The following is a 15,252-nucleotide window of genomic DNA, read 5'->3' as shown; positions in this document are numbered from 1 at the left end:
TTTACCTAGGTCTCTCATAGGCTGTGCAATCTCAAATCACTTCTCTGAGCCTCAGTTTACCTAGGTCTCTCATAAGCTGTGCAATCTCAAATTACTTCTCTGAGCCTCAGTTTTCTCTTCTGAAGAAAAGACGGGACCAATGACAATCCCTACCTCTCCGTAAGCATGTGACATGTTTACAAGCAGTGTTTGGTATATACACAGGAAATGCTCGGTAAATATTAGTTACTTTTATTATGACAAACTTAAAAATTACCCATAATTTGTAAAACCTTGGAAGCTTTGGTTACTACTATTTAGGAATATTGGTCTGAGGTTTTAGGCTTTCTATTAACAACAGTACATGTCCTGATTAAGGAAGCTTTGGATCCAAATGTACAGCATTTGCTTTTTACATAAGACTGAAGGCAAAAAACTTCTGAAACCCTGAGTATCTGCAGCCATACATGGTGACCCAAATTCTTGTTCCATGAAAAACTGACTTTCTCTCCTTAGGCGGAGGCTGAACTCCAGAAGGACTTGGTTTCTCCGAGTGCTGCGTGTCTCACTGTGCTCCCTTCCGGACTATGGTTGGGAAAATAAGGCTCAGGGTCCTCCCCCGAAGCCTCTAACAGGAGTGGGGGCGGCGTGGTGGAGCACAGAGCCAAGGCAGAAGGGGAGGTGGGGAGAGAAACAAGCAAGGAGGGAAGGAGAAGTTGATAAGACGGTTAGCAGGCCGACAAATGAAGACTGCAGACTGCACAAGGATGCGGGCTGGTCCTCAGTTTTGCATCCCGTGTGCCCAGCACAGTGTCTGATGTGACGCTGACAAGCTATATGGGTATGCTGAGTAAGTGGAAGGCCTTTCACGAGGGTTATTATTATTATTATTATTTTTTTTTCACGAGGGTTATTAAAACCCTCATAGACTGGATAAGATCTATCAGGAACAAATGTTGAAAAGAGGTGAGAGGTTGGTATACTTTTAGAATTAAATGTATTAGACTAAACCATATAAAGCTGTAATTTCTTAAATAAAACATGATTGAACATGAATGGAAAAAAGGTGAGAGGCTGGTATACTTTTAGGATTAAAACAGAATTAAATGTATTCAACTGAACCATATAAAGCTGTAATTTTTAAAACATGCCTGAACATGAATGGCAATTTCATATGGTTCGACCTGGGTCCCTCAGTCTTCCCAACATACTCCTGTGAACAATATTCTGGTAGCAGCACCATGCACATGTGCTGACAGCAAAGAGGTAGATACCAAACCTTCTTGACACCCCAGCCACTCCTCCTTTAAGTGGACTGATTAGCAATATTCGTGCTATACCCCGCCCCTGGCCTCATGTATTTCTGATACTCCACATATTTATCACTGTATGTACCATCCTCTATTAATACCTTTATATGTCATTTCTTTTTTATGTCTTATCTATTCTGTGAGCTCCATTTATTTATTCCATCCTTTTCCCAGTGACTATTTATCAAATCCTCAGGGCCAGGAACCGTTATTTGTGCTGGAGATATATCAGGAAACAAGCAAACACACAAGATTCTTGCTCTTTTGAAGCTTCCATCTAATTCCATGAAGACAACGACTATATCTACTTATATTTGCCTCTGCTCAGCCCTTGGTGGGAAGAGTTAGCTGTATTTTTGAAGAGCTTTATTGACTGCAGGTGACAAGCAAGAAGTCCTAGAAAAACTCCCTTTCAAAAATTATAAATTCAAATCCTTTGGTTTTGTTTTCTGTGTCCTTTTCTGTGTCAGGGCTTCGCTGTGGGCACTGAATCCCTGCCAGTCGCCTTGGCCTGAAATTGGATCAGATGCTGTTTCTTGATCGAATGCTGTCCACCATTCTGGTCCATTAATACCTTCCCAGATGCAGCTGTAGCCTCCTGCCTCAGGACCTGGGGACCCCGCCAAGGGACTGTTTCTGAGAGGTGAGAATCACGAGTTGGATTATTTACTTATGTGGATACCTTGAAGGGAACTCAGCTACTCAGTCTGATACTATGATGATGATTCAACAAAACACTGACACCAGTATTGGACTCTCCCCTCCTTCACTCCACTCTTTTAAAACTGTCAAATGGTTTTCTGTGGAAATAACTGGTTTCCTGGGAGAGGTGAGGTTTAAGACAAGTATCTTTTATGATTTTTTATTAGTTTATTACTAATGATTATTCCTTATAATCACTGGTGTTATTAATTGAGCACTTATAGGTGCCAGGTTCTGTGATAAATGCTGTATGTACATTATTTCATTTAATCCCTACACAGCTTTGTGAGTATTGTAGCCCCACTTTACAGATGAAAAACCTCTGGCTTAGAGAGGTTAAGTAACTTGCCCAAGGTCACAGAGCTAGGGGCTAGACCCACGACTAGGGAAAAACAGACAACTTCTAAAAAACTGACCCAGGCGTTTTGAGGACTGGGCCTGTTTCTAACAGCAGGGATCTCCTCCTTCCTGACGCTTCAGCTAATTTATACAGACTCTACTCATCTACACAGTTTCATATGGAGACATCTAAGGGCTTTACACCAATGCTAAAAAGCCGTAATAGGGGGTTGGGCTTTTATCTATCCAAATTCTGAAGCTCCGGGTACATTTTTCCACTTTGATACTAACTATAGACAATATTTGGAACACAGACAATCACACTGAAAGAGGTATAGAACACTTAAAAAAAAACACACTGAAAAAAAGGTCACAACCAAACTTTGATAATCAGGTCAAACACTCTTTCGCAGGGAGGTTCCAAATTCAAGGGGCTCGTTTTACTTGCCTCCAAAGGCCCTTGATTTTTTCCACCGAATAAATAAGGCAATGGCCAGCAGGACAACCACAGGAATAACCAGAAGGGTTGTAATGAGAACAGCCGGCACTCCGGAGCCCGGCTCTTTGACCAGCTTCTGTTTCTCTTGTATCTTCTGCAATTCTGAGGAGGCGGGTTTGTTCTCCATTTTGGTTTCAACAACTGCCTCGGATTCTTCAGGGAAAGAAGAGTTGACAATATTCAACTGACTCAAAGACTCTGTAACCCTCCCAACCGCCCCTGCCCAGGCAGATTAACGGCTGCTCACGAAGAACTTGTTGAGCTCAATGCATGCGGGGTTCAGGCTTCAATATCTGCAGCTACCGAGCTGGTACCTGTGACTGGCAAATTCCCATGGAATGGTTTTTCACCTTTAAATTGGTTTTATTTGGTTCTACCCTTTGTTTCCTCTTTAGGTATAATTCCACAGAAGATGTATCCTCCTTTTGCATTTTTTCAAAGTTAAAATGAACAGGCGACATGGTATAAGGGACCAGAATTGGTGTGCATACTGGAGTCAGATGAATCTGAGCTCGAATCCCAGTTCTTCTGTAGAGCCAGCCTGTGTAACTTTGGGCAAGTTACTTAAGTGATGTGGGCCTTAGACACCTGCTCTGTATAACTGTGAGGATGACAACGACCTCCTTCATGAAATTACTGAGCATAAATGTTTATCCTAAGGTGCTTCGTAAGTACTTATCTCCTTGTGATTTTAGTTTATGAGCCTCTTTCGTGTTCACTGCATCACTGGTGCCTCACATGCATAGTTGCATGCATTAATTCCAGAATTGGAAAAAGGGAACTGGGTCCTTTCCAGTTCTTTTCTGCAGTTTCCAGCAAGTTATAAGTGTACCTGGATGCACTGTATGTCCGTTTGTTGTTGAGGAAAATAACTTACACAGCTGTTCTGTGATATTGGCAGATCCTGGGTAGGTATCAGGCCTAAAGTACTACTTGGGAAACTGATAACAACAAAACTAAGTAAGCGATTGCAGGAATCTTAACTACTGACGCAGAATGAGGTTGAACCTTGGGATGTTCTTGTCCCCAAGAACACATACATGTGTCTGCCCAGAACCCTGTGTGTGAAGCTAGAAGTTACAACCGTGTTTGCCCAAAGGCTTACAAGGTTTCTGAACTTCAGCTTCTTGGTGTGCCCTTTTGCCCTATGATACAAATTGTATCAGATGGCCTCATGGTAATTTTGACAAAGTGGCAAGGATTAGTGTTTTAACACGATCAAAGTTTAATATGTGTAGACATATTGGAAATACTTCTCCAAGGAAGCATTTCTCAAATTACTTAAGACATTGTAAACACCGTTTACGATACACACTGCTAGGTTCCAGCTTTTTGCCTCAATATTCAGAGCAAGCTTCCTGACCGGTCTCAGTGATATCTAGGGCACACATTGTTTCAGCCACTCTTCTCATTTAATCATCACACCAAGACAATGAGTGGGTGCTATTGTGATCACCACTTCACATATGGCCTCAGAGTTCTCCTTCCCTTCCCTGCACTGTCATTAAGGGGAGACCATTATTTCTCTTCTTTTATCCATGGAAGTGGGTCTTCAAACTTGAGTGGGAAAGGAGGAAAGGGATTGGTTCATAGATCTAAATGGTTCAAATTTAATCTAAGTCTCAGTTTCCAGGAGGAATAAGAGTATGATTCTTATTTTTCCTGGCTACTAGCTGTTTTGTCTTTTTCTTCATTATTGTTGAAAAGGTATACAAATTGTTCTATGTTTAAGCAAAAAATAACAATAAAGTGATGATAGGATTACAAAATACAGGCCAAAGAGGTGGAGATTGGAGGACACGAAATTGCTGCCTTGGCAGAAGGATTTGTGCCTATTTGAAAGTGACTATAATCAGAGTAATTACACAGCACTTTCTACCTGTCACTTAGCGCATCTACCTAGGCCGTGGATGTTGGCTGTGCCAACTCATATGTCATTTCATTTGTAAGCCTGAGCTAGGACAGAGCTCCAGTAAAAGGAAAGAAGAACTATGATGTAGGTGACAGACTAAAAGAATCATTTTACCTTTCACAGAAAGTGTGCCGAGAATGAGGTGGGGAACTTGCTAACATGCACACACTGTACTTTAGAAATCCTTGATATCCACACCTCTTCTGTACTCTGCATGTCATCTACTAAAAATACTGGAACATTCTAACTTTTGGAACCAGGTGCAGTATATTTAGATTTTAAATGACGCTCTACATTTTAAAGAATGAGGATAAAAAAATTTTAATTTCCTACTGTAAAAAAAGCAATATGTTGCTCTTAGATGACTTTATAAGGGGAGTAAAAAGCCTAAAAAATAGTTATCACTTAAGAGTCTAAGAATTTCACTCAAAGCATGAAGAACAATCTAAATTCTGTCACTTTTACTCTTTATCCTAAATTCTTTCACTAAAACCCCACAGTAATTCAGAGCATCCTTGATGAAGATGGAATGGAGAAGCTCTAAGATTAGCCAGGACCTGGCGCTACTAGAAGGTGGGGGTTGCTCATTGACATTTTCCTGTCATACATGACTCCAGACAGATTAAATCGACAACAAAAATATCTTCAAACAAGCTTTCCCAGCATCTCTGCAGATACCTGGAAATAAAAATAATCCTGAAGACTGATGCATAAGAGGTGTTCTCTTTCTTCTTTAAAGCAATGCATTTAGAAAGGAAAGTGCACTCTCGTGTGAGCTCACACAGACAAGCACATGCGCGTCTCTCCCCCTTTACAGAAGGAGAGAAGCCCAGAGACCTTTGGAATGGAAATAACTGGGACAGGAAGGAGAGACATTCTAAATACACCAACACAACAATTACTACCCCATTAATCACAGATGGAACTGAAGGCTGAAGGTTTTCGATGGCATAATGGCAAGTAACATGTGAGAAGGCATGGAAAGTCCATACAGCATTAATAAGATCCTGGGCTTATTTTGGAGCCACTGAGGTTCAGTTCTGGACCATTGCAATAAAGCACATACTGCAGTTAAGCAAGTCACATAAATGTTTTTGGTTCCCATTGCATATGAAAGTTATGTTTATACTATACCATAGTCTATTAAGCATACAATAGCATTGTCTTAAAAAATGTACATGCTTTAATTAAAAAAAAAAGTTTCTTGCAACAAATGCTATTATCTGAACCTTCAGGAAGTCAGTAACATCAAAGATGGTGATCACGGGTCACCATAACAAATAACATTGAAAACGTTTGAAATATTTCAGGAATTACCAAAATGTGACACGGAGACAGGAAGTGAGCAAATGCTGTTGGCAAGTGGTGCCGGCAGACTTGCTCAATGCAGGGCTGCATAAGCTTTCACTTGTGAAAGACACAAAAAAGCAGAGTGCAACAAAACAAGGTATTCCTCTACACCTTTCTGGGTTGGTTGGTTTAATGCACTGTGCTTCCTCTACAACGTGTTGCTCTCCATAAGGTCTAAGATGCCAATGGCATTAGAGAATTTATTTCTATTTTCTAAAGACAGATTCACCATCATCATCTTTCACTGTGGGGTGGGAGGGGGGTAAAGGCTATGCTTTTGGAGGGATACTGGTGTGTCTGTTTTACCCTTAGGAACTTCATTTGAAAGTTTCAATCCCTTTCCTAAGTTTCTTAGCATCACAAATTCTCTTATCCCTGAAACTGCCTGAGAGCAAAATACTGGTTCAGAAACTCTGCTAATACTGATCAGTTGTGTAACCATTCAGTGGGGATGAGTGTCATGAAAGGTTAGTGGAATTTCAAAATCTACAATTACCATGTATCTACAGGGTTGTTAATCTGGGAAGATGTTTCTCTCTCTCTTTTGTAAGAGCTGGTTGAGGCCAAGCTTATAGGTTGTGATAAAAGACAAAACTCTTGGCGATCCAGCATGATTTATATTCCTTTCTGTAGTAAGAAAATAATCTTAAAAAAAAAAAGTTTAATGAGACTCATATGGGTTCAAAGAGGACTAGAACAAGTTCATTTGGGTTTGGGTATTCCTAACTATTAAAACAGGACTGTCATGACAAGAGATTTCAGTTGAGTTTACTATTTGAACTGCTGGGAAGTTCCATGACCAAATGGACTCTGCGGTGTGCAGAGGGAGAGAGAACGTGGTCAGTAGGTGAGCACAGGTCCCCGTGACTGGCCAACCAGGGTGAGACAGGTGGCTGGGCTGTTCACAACACGCCAACCAGTACAGTCTCAGAGTTTTGGTGGGAACTATTTAAAGGTAAATTGGAAGTGGTCAAACAGGAGATGGCAAGAGTGAACATTGACATTTTAGGAATGAGTGAACTAAAATGGACTGGAATGGGTGAATTTAACTCAGATGACCATTATATCTACTACTATGGGCAAAAATCCCTTAGAAATGGAGTAGCCCTCGTAGTTAAGAAAAGACTCCAAAATGCCATTCTTGGGAACAATTTCAAAAACAACAGAATGGCCTCTGTTCACTTCAAGGCAAACCATTCAATATCACAGTAATCCAAGTCTATGCCCCAACCACTAATGTTGAAGAAGCTGAAGTTGAACAGTTCTTTGATGACCTACAAGACATTATAGAACTGACATGAAAAAAGATGTCCTTTTCAGCACAGGGGAATGGAATGCAAAAGTAGGGAGTCAAGAAAACCTGAGTAACAGCCAGTTTGGCCTTGGAGTACAAAATGAAGCAAGGCAAAAGCTAACAGTTTTGCCAAGAGAATGCACTGGTCATAGCAAACACCCTCTTTCAACAACACAAGAGAAGACTCTACACATGGACATCACCAGATGGTCAATACCAAAATCAGACTGATTATATTCTTTGCAGCCGAAGATGGAGACACTATCCAGTCAGCAAAAACAAGATCAGGAGCTGACTGTGGTTCAGATCATGAACTCCTTATTGACAAATTCAGACTTAAATTGAAGAAAGTAAGGAAAACCACTAGGCCATTCAGGTATGACCTAAATCAAATCCCTTATGATTATACAGTGGAAGTGAGAAATAGATTCAAGGGATTAGATCTGATAGACAGAGTGCCTGAAAAACTATGGAGGGAGGTTTGTGATATTGTCCAGGAGGCAGTGGTCAAGATCATCCCCAAGAAAAAGAAATAGAAAAAGGCAAAATGGTTGTCTGAGGAGGCCTTACAAATAGCTGAGAAAAGAAGAGAAGTGAAAGGCAAAAGATAAAAGGAAAGATATATTCATCTGAATGCAGACTTCCAAAGAAAAGCAAGAAGAGGTAAGAAACCCCTCCTAATGCCAGGAAATGGAGGAAAACAATAGGATGGGAAAGACTGGAGATCTCTTCAAGAAAATCAGAGATACCAAGGGAACATTTCACAATAAAGGACAGAAATGGTATGGACCTAAGAGAAGCAGAAAATATTTAGAAGAGGTGGCAAGGACACACAGAAGAACTATACAAAAAAGATCTTAATGACCCAGATAACCACGATGGTGTGATCACTCACCTAGAGCCAGACATCTTGGAGTGCAAAGTCAAGTAGGCCTCAGGAAGCATCGCTACAAACAAAGTTAGTGGAGGTGATGGAATTCAAGTTGAGCTATTTCAAATCCTAAAAGATGATGCTGTGAAAGTGCTACACTCAATATGCCAGCAAATTTGGAAAACTCAGCAGTGGCCACAGGACTGGAAAAGGTCAGTTTTCATTCTAATCCCAAAGAAAGGCAATGCCAAAAATGTTCAAACTACCACACAATTATACTCATCTTGCGTGTTAGTGAAGTAATTCTCAAAATTCTCCAACCTAGGCTTCAACAGTATGTGAACCGTGAACTTCCCAATGTTCAAGCTGGATTCAGAAAAGGCAGAGGAACCAGAGATCAAATTGCCAACATCCACTGGATCGTAAAAAAAAGCAAGAGAATTCCAGAAAAACATCTACTTCCGCTTCATTGACTAACTAAAGCCTTTGACTGTGTAAATCACAACAAACTGTGGAAAATCCTACAAGAGATGGGAATACCAGACCACCTTACCTGCCTCCTAAGAAATCTATATGCAGGTCAGGAAGCAACAGTTGAAACTGGACATGGAACAATGGACTGTATCCACACTGGGAAAGGATACATCAAGGCTGTATATTGTCACCCTACTTATTTAACTTATATGCAGAGTACATTAGGTGAAATGCTGTGATGGGTGAAGCACGAGCTGGAATCAAGATTGCTGGGAGAAATATCAATAACCTCAGATATGCAGATGACACCACCTTTATGGCAGAAAGTGAAAAGGAACTAAAGAGCCTCTTGATGAAAGTGAAAGAGGAGAGTGAAAAAGTTGGCTTAAAGCTCAACATTCAAAAAATGAAGATCAGGCATCTGGCCCATCACTTCATAGCAAATAGATGGGGAAACAATGCAAACAGTGACAGCCTTTATTTTCTAGGGCTCCAGAATCACTGCAGATGGTGATTGCAGCCATGAGATTAAAAGATGCTTGCCACTTGGAAGAAAAGTTATGACCAACCTAGACAGCATATTCAAAAGCAGAGATATCACTTTGCCAACAAAGCTCTGTATAGTCAAAGTTATGGTTTTTTCAGTAGTCATGAATGTATGTGATAGTTGGACCATAAAGAAAGCTCAGCACCCAAGAACTGATGCTCTTGTACTGCAGTGTTGGAGAAGACTCTTGAGAATTCCTTGGACTGCAAGGAGATCAAGCCAGTCCATCCTAAAGGAAATCAGTCCTGAATATTCATTGGAAGGACTGATGCTGAAGCTGATGCTCCAATACTTTGGCCTTTGGGTACATGATGTGAAGAACTGACTCATTAGAAAAGATCTGGATGCTAGGAAAGATTGAAGACAGGAGGAGAAAGGGACAATAGAGGAAGAGATGATTGGATGGTGTTACCGACTCAATAGACATGAGTTTGGATCAAGGTCTGGGAGTTGGTGATGGACAGGGAAGCCTGTCGTGCTGCAGTCCATGGGGTCACAAAGAGTTGGACACGACTGAGCAACTGAACCGACTGATTTAAATAGAAACGGTGTGAGGCTACTTTGAAATCCAGCAATTTCAGAATAAACTACAACTATCACCAATCTGTAATTCTTGGAAGAACTTAAGGTGAATGAATTGGTGGTACTCATTTCTCCTCAACAGGACAGTAACAGTGGTTCAGAACATAGCTTTGGTGCCAGGCTGGCTTAAATTCTGGTTTTACCGTTTAATATCTTAGTATTAATTCTGTTCCTCTATTTCCTCACATACGTAAAATGAGGATAAGAGCAATTATCATTTGGTTGGTGTAAAGATTAAACGTAATTTTTGTATAGCCCCTTTTTGTGCTCCATAAGTGATGGCTATTATTTATAATAGTATCTTTTCCAACATCTCTATTTCAGGGCAAACAGAACTTATCAATAATTCTATATATAACAGTAACAGAAAATAGGAACTTTTTCAATATGAGTGTTGTATGAATGTCACTCAGTAGTGTCACCTGGGTATAATCTCTACAAATGCCAAACAGTTGCTATTTACTTATTTTATAATATTGTCTTACCCCTTTCAACCTTGAGCCGGCTATATTTTCTTATCTGCCTATATAAAATCCCTAAACTCCCTCTTGCTTCTCGCTTCTTTTCATGTCTTTTCCACCTGCTTTCATGAGAAAGGAAAACAAGTAAGCCTGCGGTTAAGTCTTAATATCTAGGAGAATAATTTGTAAAGTAACTAAGAAATGAGCCACTTGGCTACTTAAACATTAGGAACACCTCTAGTGAGTTCTTAACTACACATAACCATGTCAAACCCCTGCAAATAGTGAAAAAGTATAAATATAAACTGAAGCTAAGAAAGGGAGAAAATAATTTGACTGGGATTCCAAATGAATCTGATAGTTTTACCAGTACCACATTCTATTTCCCCATGCCTTCCAATATATACCAAAGAGAGAGAGGCTCAGATAGGAAAGAATCTGCCTGCAATGCAGGAGACCTGGGTTTGATCCCTGGGTCAGGAAGATCCCTTGACGAAGGGAAAGGCTACCCATTGGAGTATTCTTGCCCGGAGAATCCCATGGACAGAGGAGCCTGGTGGGCTACAGTCCATGGGGTCCAACAGAGTGGGACATGGCTGAGCAACTACCACTTTCGCATATGCATATAAGTATGTGTGCATACACGTAGAGTCCTTACAGGCTACAGGCGTCTTGAAGTCAGGCACAGTTTCATTTCCCTTAAGCCTGCTGTGTCTTACACACAGATGGCCCACAGTAAATGTTGGGGACTGAATGGTAGTAAGACTAGAGCTTAGGGAGCAGCTAATCTTTTCAGGCCCCTATATTATTAACTCACCAAAGATATTTTTCACTCTAATGATTAGAGTCCATAAACGAAGACCTTTTGCAGTGTGCTGGAGGTTATTTTTCTAATTGGCTGAGGTTGAAATACTTCCAGAAGTGACCAACTGGCTTTTTCCCTCTCTAAACGTCTCTGGCCCACTTGTAGGTTTCTTACATCCCCGATCACTTTTCATCACTTGAAACTGGTGAATTTGAGCTCATTATTACTATTCCAGTTTATCAGAAAAAGCAGTGGCAACATGTAGGCATAAAGGCTCAAGTACATAGTAGAAGTTAGTAGATAATTTACTGTGTTGTATTATATTTTTACCTGAAAATTTTTAAGTACAATCAAGAGCCATAAATGCATTCAATACAAACCGCCCTGGGTTTCACAGGCATAAGAGGAATCTGACCAACCTCTGATTTCCTGAACCTCAATGCCAGCCTTCTTAACTGATCGATGTTCCATTTCTGTAACACAGCACAGCAAGTAGAGAGAAAAATCAGAATTCCCACCCGCAAAAATTTGAAACCTTAATTTTGATATTCATTTTTCTCAGCAGAAAAATTTCTTTAATTCATCAAATACATTTTTATACTACAAAAAAGTTTAATATTACAAATCACTAATTAATTAGGTGCCAGGTCCTAGAATCCTGAATAAAATCCTCCTAGGGAAAGCTGAAATAACATCTCTAAGATCTTTGTCTATAAAACAAGATTTTCCATGTGAAGTCTATAATCCTGTATTATTTCTGAAATATCAAGGAGCCCTGTTTTCATGTGGACATCTCAGACTGATCACTGGATCTGTCACGTTTGATTATCAGTCTTCTAGTTGACAAACTGATTTGCCTAGTTAAATACTACAACATAAATACACAAGACTCTTGTTCAGCCTCCCATGGCAGTGTTACAGTTCCCAAGGTACTGTTTTCCAGATTTATGATTTGGTTGTCTTCTGGACTGTGCAGAAGGCTTCTCTCTCAAAGCTGAATGCTGTACTGCAGCGCTTCTCAATCGGGATATTTCAAACCAACTTGGGAAGTCTTTCCAAGATACTCATATTATAACACCTCTTTTTCCTGCAGATTGTGAGTGAGGTCTGGCCATGTGTGCTCTGAAAACCTTCCCCAGGTGACTCAGATATGCATCTCTGTTTAGTACCAACCCCTGGAGTGGAACTGGAATACTGGAATTAAAGTGGCTTAGACAGAAGTCTTAATGAGTTCCAGTATCATGTTCCTATGTGTAAAATGAAGATACTAATTAGACTTCTGAAATTTTTTTCCATCTTTAAGGGTATTTAATCATTTATTTTTATTCTGAAAAGCCTGATTTCAGTCATGCAACTGAGAATTATCCATCTCTCCTTGCTTTCTTATCTGCCCAAACCCTCTGGTTTTTCTTTGTGGAGACAGGTGGTAGGACAGGCGTGCTTACAGGGGAGTCTGCAGCTACTGCCGAAGGGCATCAGTCCTCAGGCATCTCTGTGCACTCAGCCCTAACTAGGACTTTATTCAGTTCAGTTCAGTTCAGTCACTCATTCATGTCCGACTCTCTGCAACCCCATGCACTGCAGCACGCCAGGCTTCCCTGTCCATCACCAACTCCTGGAGCTTGCTCAAACTCATGTCCATGGAGTTGTGGTGCCATCCAACCATCTCATCCTCTGTTGTCCCCTTCTCCTCCCACCTTCAATCTTTCCCAGCAATCAGGGTCTTTTCAAATGAGTCAGTTCTTCGCATCAGGTGGCCAAAGTATTGGAGTTTCAGCTTTAGGACCAGTCCTTCCAGTGAATATTCAGGACTGATTTCCTTTAGGATGGACTTGTTTGATCTCCTTGCAGTCTAAGGGATTCTCAAGCATCTTCTCCAATACCACAGTTCAAAAGCATCAACTCTTTGGTGCTCAGCTTTCCTTATAGTCCAACTCTCACACCCACACATGACTATTAGAAAAACCATAGGTTTGACTAGATGGACCTTTGTTGGCAAAGTAATGTCTCTGCTTTTTAATATGCTGTCTAGGTTGGTCACAGCTTTTCTTCCAAGGAGCAAGCATCTTTTAATTTCATGGCTGCAGTCACTGAAGTGATTTTGGAGCCCAACAAAATAAAATCTGTCACTGTTTCCATTGTTTTCCCATTTAATTGCCATGAAGTGATGGGACCAGATGTCATGATCTTAGTTTTCTGAATGTTGAGTTTTAAGCCACCTTTTTCACTCTCCTCTTTCACCTTCATCAAGAGGCTCTTTAGTTCTTCCTAGCTTTCTGCCACAAGGGTGGTATTGTCTGCGTATCTGAGGTTATTGATATTTCACCCAGCAATCTTGATTCCAGCTTGTGCTTCATCCAGCCTGGCATTTTGCATGATGTACTCTGCATACAAGTTAAATAAGCAGGGTGACAATATACAGCCTTGAAGTACTCCTTTCCCTATTTGGAACCAGTCTGTTGTCCCATGTCCAGTTCTAACTGTTGCTTCTTGACCTGCATACAGATTTCTCAGGAGGCAGATCAGATGATCTGGTATTCCCATCTCTTTAAGAATTTTCCACAGTTTATTGTGATCCACAGAGTCAAAGGGTTCGGCCTAGCCAATAAAGCAGAAGTAGATGTTTTTCTGGAACTCTCTTGCTTTTTCAATGATCCACCAGATGTTGGCAATTTGATCTCTGGTTCCTCTGCCTTTTCAAAATCCAGCTTGAACATATGAAAGTTCACTGTTTACGTACTGTTGAATCCTGCCTTGGACAATTTTGTGCATTACTTCGCCAATGTGTAAGATAAGCTGAAACTCCAATACTCTGGCCACCTGATGTGATAGTTTGAACATTCTTTGGCATTGTCTTTCTTTAGGACTGGAATGAAAACTGACCTTTTCCAGTCCTGTGGCCACTGCTGAGTTTTCCAAATTTGCTGGCATATTGAGTGCAGCACTTTTACAGCATCACGTTTTAGGACTTGAAATAGCTCAACTGGAATTCTATCATGTCCACTAGTTTTGTTCGTAGTTTGCTTCCTAAGGCCCACTTGACTTTGAACTCCCTGATGTCTGGCTCTAGTTGAATGATCACACCATCATGATTATCTGGGTTGTGAAGATCTTTTTGTACAGTTTTTCCATGTATTCTTGCCGACTCTTCTTAATATCTTCTGCTTCTGTTAGGTCCATACCCTTTCTGTCCTTTATTGTGCCCATCTTTGCATAAAATGTTCCCTTGGTATCTCTAATTTTCTTGGAGAGATCTCTGGTCTTTCCCATTCTATTGTTTTCCTCTATTTCTTGGCACTGGTCACTGAGGAAGGCTTTCTTATCTCTCCTTGATATTCTCTGGAACTCTAAATTCAGATGAATATATCTTTCCTTTTCTCCTTTGCTTTTTGCTTCTCCTCTAGTCACAGGTATTTGTAAGGTCTCCTCAGACAACCATTTTGCCTTTTTCTATTTCTTTTTCTTGGGATGGTCTTGATCACCGCCTCCCCTACAGTGTCACAAACCTCCATCCATAGTTCTTCAGGCATTCTATCAGATCTAATCCCTTGAATCTATTTCTCACTTCCACTGTATAATTGTAAGGGGTTTGATTTAGGTCATACCTGAATGATCTTGTGGTTTTCCCCACTTTTTTCAAATTAAGTCTGAATTTGACAAGGAGTTCATGGCCTGAGCCACAGTCAGCTCCTGATCTTGCTTTTGCTCACTGTATAGAGCTTCTCCATCTTTGGCTGCAGAAAATATAATCAATCTGATTTCGGTGTTGAACATCTGGTGATGAACATGTGTAGAGTCTTTCCTTGTGTTGTTGGAAGAGAGTGTTTGCTATGACCAGTGCATTCTCTTGGCAAAAGTCTGTTAGCCTTTGCCCTGCTTCATTATGTACTCCAAGGCCAAACTTGCCTGTTACTCCAGGTATCTCTTGACTCCCTACTTTCACATTCTAGTGAATCTAGTCCCTTATAATGAAAAGGACATCTTTTTTGGGCGTTAGTTCTAGAAGGTCTTGTAGGTCTTCATAGAACTGTTCAACTTCAGCTTCTTCAGCATTACTGTTCGGGTCATAGACTTCAATTACCTTGATATTGAATGGTTTGCCTTGGAAATGAATAGAGATCATTCTG

At 40.6% G+C, this 15,252-nt stretch overlaps 1 protein-coding gene across 22 annotated transcripts in view; it reads right to left on the bottom strand.

The window, feature by feature from the left end:
• The window catches only part of PAM (peptidylglycine alpha-amidating monooxygenase), a 321,661-nt gene that overhangs the window by 1,908 nt on the left and 304,501 nt on the right, over window positions 1-15,252 (bottom strand). For 16 of the 22 annotated variants that reach the window (XM_060416042.1, XM_060416041.1, XM_042250794.2 and 13 more), the window contains 2 exons: window positions 11,545-11,598; window positions 2,779-2,982 (listed from right to left, as the gene is read on the bottom strand). In XM_060416042.1, the coding sequence (XP_060272025.1) occupies window positions 2,779-2,982; window positions 11,545-11,598 (258 nt within the window). The remainder of the gene's footprint in view (window positions 1-2,778; window positions 2,983-11,544; window positions 11,599-15,252) is intronic. The other 6 variants (XM_042250798.2, XM_027970537.3, XM_027970538.3 and 3 more) reach the window with 1 other exon arrangement.

Source organism: Ovis aries, chromosome 5, assembly GCF_016772045.2.
Source record: "Ovis aries strain OAR_USU_Benz2616 breed Rambouillet chromosome 5, ARS-UI_Ramb_v3.0, whole genome shotgun sequence".
Classification (NCBI taxonomy): Eukaryota; Metazoa; Chordata; class Mammalia; order Artiodactyla; family Bovidae; genus Ovis; species Ovis aries.
The sequence above is the reverse complement of the archived record's forward strand: the minus strand, read 5'-3'. Positions and strand labels throughout refer to the sequence as shown.